The following is a 12,502-nucleotide window of genomic DNA, read 5'->3' on the forward strand; positions in this document are numbered from 1 at the left end:
AGAGGCGATTAGTCGCCAGGCGAATAATTCTCCCCAAATCTGTCCGTGTGTCCCTGCCCTAAGGCACCGCAGAGCTGTTATGATTTTATAAAGGTGCAGTTCACCCTTAAAGTAAGTGTCTTATAAAATGGCCATCGCCCTGTGACAAATCTTCTCTACTGTGGGCGACTAATCTCCCAGAAAGGCTTTCCAGCCGGTGACAATATAAATCGCCCGCAGAATGGCATGCGAATTGTTTCGGATTTCCGAAGTCTCCCCGTCTGCCACCAGTGCATACAATTATACCTTCCCCTGATGCTCCTGGACCCCCTCAGTCCGACACATTCAGAACCCCGTCTTCCTCACTTGTTGTTAGTGACCAACTGCAATAAACATGTTACCAACAATCACACTGGCTGCGTCACACGTCCCTTTATTCGTCTCCACTGTTTCTCCGTGTAGGATCAATGGACAAATATAGTTCATTCTTGTAACAGTCACAGTGTGTGTGAGGTACTCATAATGGCACCTGCACCTACATACATATATATATATATACAGTATATCGTTATTTTACCTGTACAAGTGACAGCGGCCATGAGTTTCCTTGTAAGAGAAACCAATAAACTTCCATTAGTGAGATACATGTGAAATAGTGACCTCTAGTGGTGATTTTAAATGATGATTGATCCCAATGTTATTAATAGGGAATAAAGATAAATATATAGGAAGGTCAGTGATCCCAATGTTATTAATAGGGAATAAAGATAAATATATAGGAAGGTCAGTGATCCCAATGTTATTAATAGGGAATAAAGATAAATATATAGGAAGGTCAGTGATCCCAATGTTATTAATAGGGAATAAAGATAAATATATAGGAAGGTCAGTGATCCTAATGTTATTAATAGGGAATAAAGATAAATATATAGGAAGGTCAGTGATCCCAATGTTATTAATAGGGAATAAAGATAAATATATAGGAAGGTCAGTGATCCCAATGTTATTAATAGGGAATAAAGATAAATATATAGGAAGGTCAGTGATCCCAATGTTATTAATAGGGAATAAAGATAAATATATAGGAAGGTCAGTGATCCCAATGTTATTAATAGGGAATAAAGATAAATATATAGGAAGGTCAGTGATCCTAATGTTATTAATAGGGAATAAAGATAAATATATAGGAAGGTCAGTGATCCCAATGTTATTAATAGGGAATAAAGATAAATATATAGGAAGGTCAGTGATCCCAATGTTATTAATAGGGAATAAAGATAAATATATAGGAAGGCCGGTATTTTTTCCAGAAAAGGTGGCAACCCTACTTGGGGCCCCCTGGTGGTGTGAGCGAAAAAATTGCTGGGTATAGCGGCCCTTTAAAGGGGTTGTTCTCCTTTAAATGAACTGTTAGTATGATGTAGAGAGGGATATTCTGAGACAATTTGCAAATGGTTTTCATTTTTTTATTATTTGTGGTTTTTGAGTTATTTAGCTTTTTATTCAGCAGCTCTCCAGTTTGCAATTTCAGCCGTCTGGTTGCTAGGATCCACATTCCCCTAGCAACCATGCACTGACTTGAATACGAGACTGGAATATAATTAGGGGAGGGTCTGAATAAAAATACGAGTGATAAAAAGTAGCAATGGCAATACATTTGTAGCCTGACATTTTAGATGGGGTCATTTGAAATCTGGAAGAAGAAGGCAAATAATTCAAAAACTAAATAAAAAAGATAAAATGAAGAGCAAGTGAAAAGTTGCTTAGAATTAGCCATTCTATAACATACTAAAGGTTAACATAAAGGTGAAACATCCTATTTTATGTTTCATTTAAAACACTGGGGCTCATTTATAAACCTGGGCAGTAACCTATAGCAACCAATCGGTGATTAGCTTCTTTCAGTACACTGAAAGCAATTATCTGATTGGTTGTAAATGGAAGGCAATCCTTGTTCCTGCTGCTGTGCAATAAATATATAGTGTTTCTCTGTATATTTCACTCTCCTTCCAGAAGCCCCTCATAGGCACTGCACTTACTATACTGTAATAATTGTACAACATAAAGGCTGAGGGAAAAGGAAACAATGGAATCAAACGAAAGGCTGAAGCTGTAATTATATATATGCAACTTTTTAATATTTCCATTAGACAAACAAACAAAAAAAAGATATATTGGTCCTGTCATTGTTATGGATAGAGGTAGGAAGGGTTCCCCATATATATATATATATATATATATGTAAGTGTGGGGATATAGATAAATCAGGGGTTGTGCATAAGTTGATTACAGATCACAATGATTACACTTGTGTTAAAGGTCACATACAGTGTCGGACTGGCCCACTGGGCTACCAGGAAAACTCCCGGTGGGCTTGGCCTATTTCATGGTCATTCCCTATTTCTTTATGGGGAAAAAACTGGAAGAATAGAGTAAGTAGATATAAAAGACTCAGAGAATAAAGAGGTTGAACGAGGAGTAATAGGTTGGAAAGTGGGCCCATGGTCTAAGGTTTTCTGGTGGCCCCTGACATCCCAGTCCGACACTGGTCACATATATTATATAGATATATATTAATATATATACAGAGGGCCAAAATGATATCACTTTATAGAGTTCTAGGTTGGGAAAGGATTCAATTATTGAAGCTTTATTGTGAGTCCTGTTTCTGGGCCCAGGCAAAAAACACCCCGTTGACATCATCTACCCCGACCTTTAGTGCGGGGGGCATGACGTAGGTTTTGAATTTCTTGATCTCGTATCTGGCGTCGGACAACGCGTTTCGTACGATCTCCTCGGTGACGGGAACGACATTTAGCTTGGCCTCTCCTGCCAGATAATAGGACTCCTCCAAGGCACCGATGAGGAGCAAGTGACCCCCAGGTTTCAAGAGTTTGGTGATGTTACCCAAGGCCTTTTTAAACATGTCCAGGTTTGGGCTACAGGCCTCCAGGCAGAAGGTGGACACCAGAGCATCTACAGAACCACCGCTGATCTCTTCTCCTAGTGGATCGGACTGATGGATGTCTACAGGCAGCACCTTCTTCACCCGCTCACGTATACGTTTCTGCTTCTCCTGCCACGTACCCCTAGTGGGAGAGATTTTAGAATACAGTTATTATGTGAATATTACTGATATGGACCCATGCTCCTGGCTCATGACAAGGAGGGAGTTGACTTGCAAGGGACAACTATATTGGTCCTGTGAATACAGATGCCCAAAATGCCGAAATCTCATGATAAAGGTGCCACGTGGGCAGATAATATTCACTTACCTATATGTATTGGCTTGTGAAATGTAATCAGAGACTACACAAGTCCAACTTGCTCCAGAACCTCATACAGACAATGTCGGCCCACCCAAAAACCTTAGACCAGGGGCCACTCTCAGTACCAATATTCTTCATCTTCTCAATCAACCTCTATTCTCCTAGTCTCTTTTCTTTACATATTATAATCGATTATTCCATCTATTTAGCCCCTTTGTTCTCATAGAATAAGGAATGACCAAGAAATAGGCCAAAAGTTTAGCAGCAGGAGGGGCCACTGACATCTGGGCCCCCCGGGAGTTTTCCTGGTATCCCAGTGGGCCAGTCCAACACTGCATACAGACATGGTGGCAGGTTCACTAAAGGGCGAACTGACTAACGATGGCGACAATTCGCCAGCGTTACGCTTTCAGGCATTTCGGCAATTTACTTACGGGCACAGGCGTAACTTTGCTAGCGAAAGAGATAAACGCTATCGGTCATTCGCACTCTCTCAGCAGGCGAATTTTGACTCTGGTGAATGAACGGATTTTATTGAGCGTTACATCTTTCGCCAGATTTGCCAGGTCTGAAGTGCATTGGAGTCTATAGATCTTCCTCAATCTTCTGTTACTTACATCATATTTATAGTGGAAAAGTTTCTAAGTCCCAAAAAACACTGGCGTCTTTTCCTTTTGATAGTCTGCAAAAGTGCTTTTTTTTTTTTTTTTTGGGTAACCGGGTTCCCCCATACATTTTCTAACATATGGAACATAAACTATACACTGGGCTCATGTGTAGGGCATTATATTAACTCTATTGTGTTTATTAAATGGATACTGTCATGGGAAAAAAAACATTTTTCAAAATGAATCAGTTAATAGTGCTGCTCCAGCAGAATTCTGCACTGAAATCCATTTCTCAAAAGAGCAAACAGATTTTTTTATATTCAATTTTGAAATCTGACATGGGGCTAGACATATTGTCAATTTCCCAGCTTCCCCAAGTCATGTGACTTGTGCTCTGATAAACTTCAATCACTCTTTACTGCTGTACTGCAAGTTGGACTGATATCACCCCCTCCCCCAGCAGCCTAACAACAGAACAATGAGAAGGTAACCAGATAGAAGCTCCCTAACACAAGATAACAGCTGCCTGGCAGATCTAAGAACAACACTCAATAGTAAAATCCAGGTCCCACTGAGACACATTCAGTTACATTGAGAAGGAAAAACAGCAGCCTGCCAGAAAGCATTTCTCTCCTAAAGTGCAGGCACAAGTCACATGACCAGGGGCAGCTGGGAAACTGACAAAATGTCTAGCCCCATGTCAGATTTCAAAATTAAATATAAAACAATCTGTTTGCTCTTTTGGGAAATGGATTTCAGTGCAGAATTCTGCTGGAGCAGCACTATTAACTGATTCATTTTGAAAAAAACATGTTTTTAGTAAATTAGCATTGTCCAATCACATTTTCACCCGGCGAAGTGTTGCGGTGACTGCAAAGCCGTCGCTGGCGAATTTTCGCCGCTTAGTAAGTTTAACCCATGGTGTTACCCCTGCTAAAGGCCTGACTATCTCTACATCTGTACCATATCATAGGAGAAGTAGTGAGGGATTTAGAAATAATGGGAGTAGGACAGACACTTACCCTGTTGCCTCCAACTTGCTGACATGTTTCATGTAGGGACTCCAGTCGAACGCCCCCGGCTCATCTTGCAGCCACCGCCTGAGTTCTCCCCGATTCACTTCCAGATAATCCGTCAGCACCACTTCTTCGAAATGCTCCGACGCACTCAAAATCTGGTAAATTGTGGGACCCGAACCAATGTCCACAAGTGTCTGCCCAGCAATCTCTCCTGCGCACGAGACATAGAGACAATCTTGTCAGACAAGTAAATACCTGTGGGATAATCAGGGGTCAATAGTCTCGGGGAAGGGAGAGTTTGCTGAGGGATATTTCCCCTGGAATACAAGGGGTTATTTATTGATTGAGTTGCACTTGGAGCTACAGACGGGCCTTTATCTCAGAATAAATCTCTCTAAGAGAATCCAGAGAACAAGGACGAAAACAAACAAATTCAATTTCTGATAATCCCCATTTGTTTTTCTTACAGGAAATTTCAGACAAATGTATTAACCCACGAGGCACTGGGAAAGTGTTCCCTCCCTATTGTTGTTCTCACTGCTTTGTCACTTCTGTGGGATTTTCATGGGAAACTACGTATTTTCTCTATACTCTGTTTCTCTCTACTCTGTTTCTCTATAATTTATTTCTCTATAATTTATTTCTCTATACTCTGTTTCTCTATAATCTGTTTCTCTATATTTTATTTCTCTATAATTTATTTCTCTATAATTTATTTCTCTATAATTTATTTCTCTATACTTTGTTTATCTATACTTTATTTCTCTATACTCTGTTACTCTATAATCTGTTTCTCTATACTTTGTTTCTCTATACTTTATTTCTCTATACTTTATATCTCTATACTCTGTTTCTCTATAATCTGTTTCTCTATAATTTATTTCTCTAGAATCTGTTTCTCTTTACTTTATTTCTCTATACTCTGTTTCTCTATACTCTGTTTCTCTATACTCTGTTTCTCTATAATTTATTTCTCTATACTTTATTTCTCTATACTCTGTTACTCTATACTCTGTTTCTCTATAATTTATTTATCTATACTTTATTTCTCTATACTTTATTTCTCTATACTTTATTTCTCTATACTCTGTTTATCTATACTTTATTTTTCTATAATTTATTTCTCTATACTCTGTTTCTCCATATTCTGTTTCTCTATACTCTATTTCTCTATACTTCAACCCAGATCCCATGCTGATTGTCTAGTGGGAATAGTAGGGCAACATGCTGACACTTTAACTTATATTGTTGAATGAGTATCAGTTAAGCTGGAGGAATGTGGATTTATAGGTAATGGGGGTAGATCTCACCTGTGGCGCAGGCATCGGCCAAACATCGGAGCTTCCACTGTACAACACTGTCCTCATTGGTGAAGTCTGCCCGCGGGGGCACATAGTTGTTCTGTAGATAAGCTCTGGGGTTGAACTGCTGGTAGCTCTGTGCCACGCTCTCTAGGGTACTCATGCCTGGCGCTGATTCTGGAGCTGATTCTGGAGCTGATTCTGGAGCTGATGCTGATTCTGGTGCTGATGCTGCAGTGAGGAGGTAAGAGTCACTCACCTTTATAGAGAACAGGGCGACCCCCCCCCCCAGCCTGTCATTACTCTACATTAGTGCCCCCCTCCCCTCATCCATCCTCATTACAGCCCCCTCCTCCTGCTGCTTCTTCCCATCACAATGACAGTATCTCTTAGTCTGAGGCCATGTTTGCTCCCCTGGGGGCCACACACCAGCACAACATAACATTGCAGTTTCCACCTTTTACCCTATAGAATCAATGAGAACTTTATTGTATTAGTTGGGACATTCCCCATTCCTGCTGCATTGGACCCCTGGGTGTCAGACGTGTGTTTGTGTAGAGAGTCGCACACAGCAGTTCTCAGGCTACAGTCCCAAGTCGCAGCTAATTTGCCCTGGACCCCCTCAGCCCTATGGACTTTGGTGTAAGAGCAAAACAAAAATCCATTTTAATTCCATTTATTCTGATAAATGGCCTCAAAATTATCCCCAAATGCCACGCAGTGGTTTTTGCTGTTTAATCTCCCAATTTATAGTGTAACTAATTCCTCTCTGGATCCAGGGTACTGCCAGATATATATATATATATATATATATATATATACACACTAAGGGGCAGATGTATCAAGGGTCGAATTTCAAGGGGTTAAATCCCTTGAAATTCGACTGGGGAATAGAATCGAATAGGCAATTCGGGCGAATTTACGCGCTGGCGAATAGTCGAATGGGCGAATATTCGATCGAAGGATTTTCATTCGATCGAATGATTGATTGAATGCCTTTTTATTCGATCAAAAACGTAGAAAACAAACCTATGGGACTTTCCCATAGGCTTTTAAAGCAATTCGGTGGGTTTTAGGTGGCGAAGTAGACAGTCGAAGTATTTTTAAAAGAGACAGTACTTCGACTGTCGAATGGGCAAATAGTCGCAGCGTTTTTGCGCTCGATCTATTCGAATCATTCTACTCAGGCAAATTTACGCCAATTCGATAGTCGAGGAGCACAAAAAACGACTCGAAATTCGAGCTTTTTTCCTTCTATTCTTTCACTCGAACTTAGTGAATGGGCCCCTAAGTATAAGTGAGAGAGGCAGGTGTGGCCCTTAGGTGTGGCCCTTAGGTGTGGCCCTTAGGTGTTGAATTTAGGTGTGGCCCTTAGGTGTGGCCCTTAGGTGTGGCCCTTAGGTGTGGCCCTTAGGTGCATGTGCTGCAGTGTCTGTGGCAGGTGGAGATGCAGATGGAGCTCCTGTACAGACAGATCTTAGATGAAAGTGTCTATTACAGAATTGTAGGCCCCATGTCAGTAGTTTGTGGGTACGTCTGTGTCTCAGAGTGGACATGGGGTGCAGAGTCAGAGCAGAATGTGACAGAGATAAGTGGGGAGCAGAGACAATGGAGCAGAAGCCTGAGGCCACCTGACGGCACCTGATTATAAAGACATTATTGCAGGTAACCTCATTATATTCTCCTTTAGTGTCTCTTCATTTATCTCTCTCTCTCCCGGACCTTATCTCTCTCTCTCTCTCTGTGTCATCCTTAACCCATTCAGCTGTCTCCTCTCCTTCCTCTGTGTCTATTTCTATATTTCTATATTCTCTGCACTTTACAGACCCCTCGACACCATCTGAACAACCACAGACACTATTTATTGGGCTGCTGGGGGGCTGCTGGGGCCTCTGTGTTCATTCCGGAGCCTATTGCCAGACACGGAGCTGGATTGTCCCCTTTTGGGAGATTTAATGAGACCGGCGCATGATGGATCTCTTGTTCTTGCTATGGAGATACTTGGCTGGCGCAGGTTATTAGGGGTCGTAGGGATCAGACAGTAGATTTAGGGGCAGATGTATCAAGGGTTGAATTTTGAGGGGTTAAATCCCTCGAAATTTGACTGGGGAATAGAATCAAATAGGCAATTCGGGCGAATTTACGCACTGGCGAATATTCGCCAGGCGAATAGGCGCACAATATTCGCTTGAAGGATTTTCATTCGATCCAATGCCTTTTTATTCGATCAAAAACTTGGAAAACAAGCCTATGGGACTTTCCCATAGGCTTTTAAAGCAATTCGGTCGGTTTTAGGCGGCGAAGTAGGCGTCGAAGTATATTTAAAAGAGACAGAACTTGGACTATCGAATGGGCGAATAGTCGCAGCGTTTTTGCGCCCGAACCAGTACTTCGACTATCGAATGGGCAAATAGTCGCAGCGTTTTTGCGCCCGAACCAGTACTTTGACTATCAAATGGGCGAATAGTCGCGGCGTTTTTGCGCTCGATCCAGTACTTTGACTATCAAATGGGCGAATAGTCACAGCGTTTTTGCGCTCGATCCAGTACTTGGACTATCGAATGGGCGAATAGTCGCAGCGTTTTTGCGCTTGATCCAGTACTTTGACTATCGAATGGGCGAATAGTCGCATCGTTTTTGCGCTCGATCCAGTACTTGGACTATCGAATGGGCGAATAGTCGCATCGTTTTTGCGCTCGATCCAGTACTTTGACTATCGAATGGGCGAATAGTCGCATCGTTTTTGCGCTCGATCCAGTACTTGGACTATCGAATGGGCGAATAGTCGCAGCGTTTTTGCGCTTGATCCAGTACTTCGACTATCAAATGGGCGAATAGTCGCAGCGTTTTTACGTTCGATCTATTTGAATCATTCTACTCAGGCGAATTTAGGCCAATTTGATAGTTGAGGAGGACAAAAAACAACTCGAAATTCGAGCTTTTTTCCTTCTTTTCATTCACCCGAGCTTGGTGAATGGGCCCCTTATTTCTCTATAAAATATATAAATATATTCTATATAAAATGTTTTATTCAGCAAGTAGAATAATGTTGGTGCTTTGCTAATGCTTTTATCTGCCCTTATCCACTTGTCTGTCCTTCCAATGTACTGGGGGAATGTTCCGAGCTGCGTTTCCTAGTAGCACTTCATAAATAAAAACACAGATAGGAACATTGGCACCCGTTCCCCCCACCCAGCTCAGCACTTATCCCCCACCCTCCTCCCTCCTATACAATTGCCTTTACTCCTTTCTGCACCTTCGTTTTGCTTTACACCCCCTCCCGGTGGCCCCTCACCTTTCCCTGACGCAGTTGATGTGGCAGAAATGTGTCTGATATAATATTACTTTCTGCTAATCCCCCCCAATGTGACAGCTGTCACGGCTTTCCTCGCATGTAGTGGGACAGACTGTCCTGTCTGGGGGGCATCTGTTCCAATGGGGATATTTTCATCGAGGGACGGGGGCCAGCGGATTCCAGAAAGGATCACAATAAGGGGCTTTCAGTAGATGGAGAGGGACATGTTCATTTGAGGGGGGGGGGTATCAAAGTTATAAACCTGAAATGAAAAGGATTCCTAATGAAAGAAAACATCATATATATATCTCTAATATATCTCTAATATATATCTAATAAATATCTAATTAATATCTAATAAATAAAATGTACACTGTAGACACTTCCTTTCATTGAGCAAAATCCTATTTGGGGCTTTATATCCCTTTAATACTCAGGGGACATGAGAAGACCTAGTATTGGGCAGTGTATGGGGCCCTCCAACAAGTTTCCCTGATCGATATCTGGATGACAGTTGGGCAGGTTTAAAAATCCTGTTGGACTGAGGACGGCATTAATGAACTGATCCAACTGCCTGTATTCTGCTCGTTGTGATCCCATCATTGGGCCCTATGATTGTATCAGCCCAATACCAGCCACTTCTCTCTATGTTTGGTCAAGTTAAGGTTCTAACAGGGACCTCATCTGCAGATGGAGTAGTTCCAGGGACTACTGGATGAAAACCTTATTTCTGGTTGCCCTACACATGGTGCAATCTCTTTGGGTCTTTATTAAAATTGATGGGAAGTGGGACCATCCTGCATATCCAGTGTAACCCCAGCAATCCTGTGCTCCCCCTCTTTCTTGCTCTTCGTCTGCATTCCTTGTTGCTCTCCTTGGGCCCTAGAGAAACACCATCTTGGGTAGCTTGGCCTGCGTCAAGTAAACATAGGGCTAAACCAATTTACTGGTACAAACTTTTTTGTTACCCACAATGCACCACCTCCCCCTGAATTCCAGAAGGAATATTTGCATCCAATGAGCCTTAAAGTTGTTTCTTGGCCTGAAATCCATCAAAAGGAAGATCCTCTACCCCAAGAGCTTCCAGTTTGATTATTGATCTGCTCAATGACTTATTATTGTATCCCAACGTGTGACTGACTATTCTCAGCCCTAGGTCAGTCTTCCTCCCATGCTTGGGAGCCATTCCCTTTACAATGTCAAGGGCATCCCTGCCGTCCTTCCCCATGAGCTGAAGGGGTTAATGGCATTTGAACACCCAGTGGGACCCTAATCTCCCCGCTGCTGCCTGAGCCTTGTATTAAAAAGAGATTTTAAAGCCCTCGTTCCTCTCGGTCGGCATTCCTGACATGTGCCAACTTTCCATCTCCCGGCGGGGGCCCACGTACTGACAGATCTACATGGGGAGATATAGGTGGGCACCCGGAGTTTGTCTGTAAAGCAGCTTTTTGTGGTTTCAATTGAATAGAAGGGAATTTATTAGCTCTCGCCCCTTATTTAATGGGATATCAAATGAATAACGTCCAGCTGTTTGGCACTACTGTAGCTCCCAGCATTCCTAGCGAGCCGTGGGATTCGATGATCAAAGCAAGTGGAGAGTTGGGTGGTCAATCCGGGGTGGGGGGGTGTAAGCTTTTCAGAGCTTTTCGGAGCACCTGCAAGTGAATTGTTAGATCCCATCAACCCATACAAAATCTATTTTAGCCCTTTGTAGTCATAAATGGGAGAAAACGTTCAGTCTTTGCACAAGGAGTGTCCAACCTGCAGCCCTATGGTTATTGACTTATATCCCTCAGGATGTCAGGGAGTTGTAGTTTAACATGAGCACAGGTTGGACATACCTCATTTATGTCTTTTCCTCCTTCCAGCCAGGGCCCCCCACTTCTTCCCCAATAGCAGCCTTGCCTGGACACACAAATATGCCCGTGCACCCATTATCCACCTCCGTTATTTAATTCTAGGTTCTGATTGGTGCAATAAAAAATAAAATGTATTTTTATACCACTTGTGTCTTATGTAACACTTGTATAAATACATCTCTCCCAGCCCTGCCAAGCTCTTAAAATAATTTGTTGACTACTTTGGAAAACTGGCATAGTACCAAATGCCCACAGCATGGCACGCACAACGGGCATAATAAATGTATTTCACATTAACACCGGCACCGGCAATTGGCTACACAGCAAGAAAGAACCCGGGATTGTTCTCCCCTAAACATTAGAAAGTCCCTGGATATTTGGGACAGTGGGCAGCCATCCTTCTCTTCCCAACATTCATCTGGTGGCCAGTTGTGTAGACACTAAAAGGCACTCCATGGTCCTGGCCAGGTGTCATTGCTCCTTTATGGAGGTCATTGTTATCTTTGCTGAGATTGGAAGCAACAGAGATAATGGGGAAGCTCTTGCAGCTCTTGAGAAGTGCTCCTGAGGCTTATACAAAGGTAACGTTTCTCCAGGAAGGCTTTACTTCCCCTTTAACACCTTAGAATCATGGGTCCAAAACTGTGTGGATGACCCCTGAGCCAGTGTTGGCCTGACCCGGACTAAAGGCCAGACATTCGGGAAGAATGCATAGTTCCTACATTAGATAGTCTTGAAAGCCCAGCTTGAAGGTCAGTTTGAGTTTTATTGGGGAAAAACATATTTGCTGTCTTAGATATTCTTAGAACTATGATGAATGGCAGATACAGTGATGTTTACATAAGTCTGTAACCTTGTTATGAGCTAAGGGGGACCCTGGCCAAATATTAGATAAATGTATCTATTAAATGAGACTTGACGTTTGACCCAAAAAGGTCTCAAAGCCACTTCCTAGGGGAATGCCAAGATTGCTTCTCTCTCTTTTCTAATTAAAGGTATCAACAGCATTACATTGGTCCACCTAGAACTTGGCATCCAGGGACCACCCTCTTAACAACTCTATGGAGACAGTGCTACAGGTTGTAAGTATTATGGAGGCCTGTGTTGGAAGTAAGGAAGGTCTAAATCATTGACTTGGGGCCCTATAGGGCCTGGATCCACAAGACAGAAAG

The 12,502-nt window shown here is 42.4% G+C and overlaps 1 protein-coding gene across 1 annotated transcript; it reads right to left on the reverse strand.

Moving 5' to 3' along the window:
- Positions 1-2,492: 2,492 nt before the first annotated feature.
- On the reverse strand, positions 2,493-6,403 carry pnmt.S (phenylethanolamine N-methyltransferase S homeolog). The gene is made up of 3 exons (XM_018237830.2): positions 6,186-6,403; positions 4,879-5,086; positions 2,493-3,068 (listed from the first exon to the last, which is right to left on the reverse strand). The coding sequence occupies exons 1-3, from the start codon at positions 6,337-6,339 to the stop codon at positions 2,630-2,632; spliced, it is 801 nt and encodes a 266-aa protein (XP_018093319.1). The 5' UTR covers positions 6,340-6,403; the 3' UTR covers positions 2,493-2,629.
- Positions 6,404-12,502: the final 6,099 nt, after the last annotated feature.

The sequence above is a fragment of the Xenopus laevis genome, chromosome 9_10S, assembly GCF_017654675.1.
Source record: "Xenopus laevis strain J_2021 chromosome 9_10S, Xenopus_laevis_v10.1, whole genome shotgun sequence".
In the NCBI taxonomy this organism is placed as follows: Eukaryota; Metazoa; Chordata; class Amphibia; order Anura; family Pipidae; genus Xenopus; species Xenopus laevis.

What these genes read in the sequence shown, in the direction of transcription:
- pnmt.S (XM_018237830.2), bottom strand. Translation starts at nt 6,339, where the DNA reads ATGAGTACCCTAGAGAGCGTGGCACAGAGCTACCAGCAGTTCAACCCC. An exon ending in GGCCGATGCCTGCGCCACAG is followed by an intron (nt 5,087 to 6,185) that starts GTGAGATCTACC and finishes TCTCGTGCGCAG; the next exon opens with GAGAGATTGCTGGGCAGACA. An exon ending in AGCAAGTTGGAGGCAACAGG is followed by an intron (nt 3,069 to 4,878) that starts GTAAGTGTCTGT and finishes CTCTCCCACTAG; the next exon opens with GGGTACGTGGCAGGAGAAGC.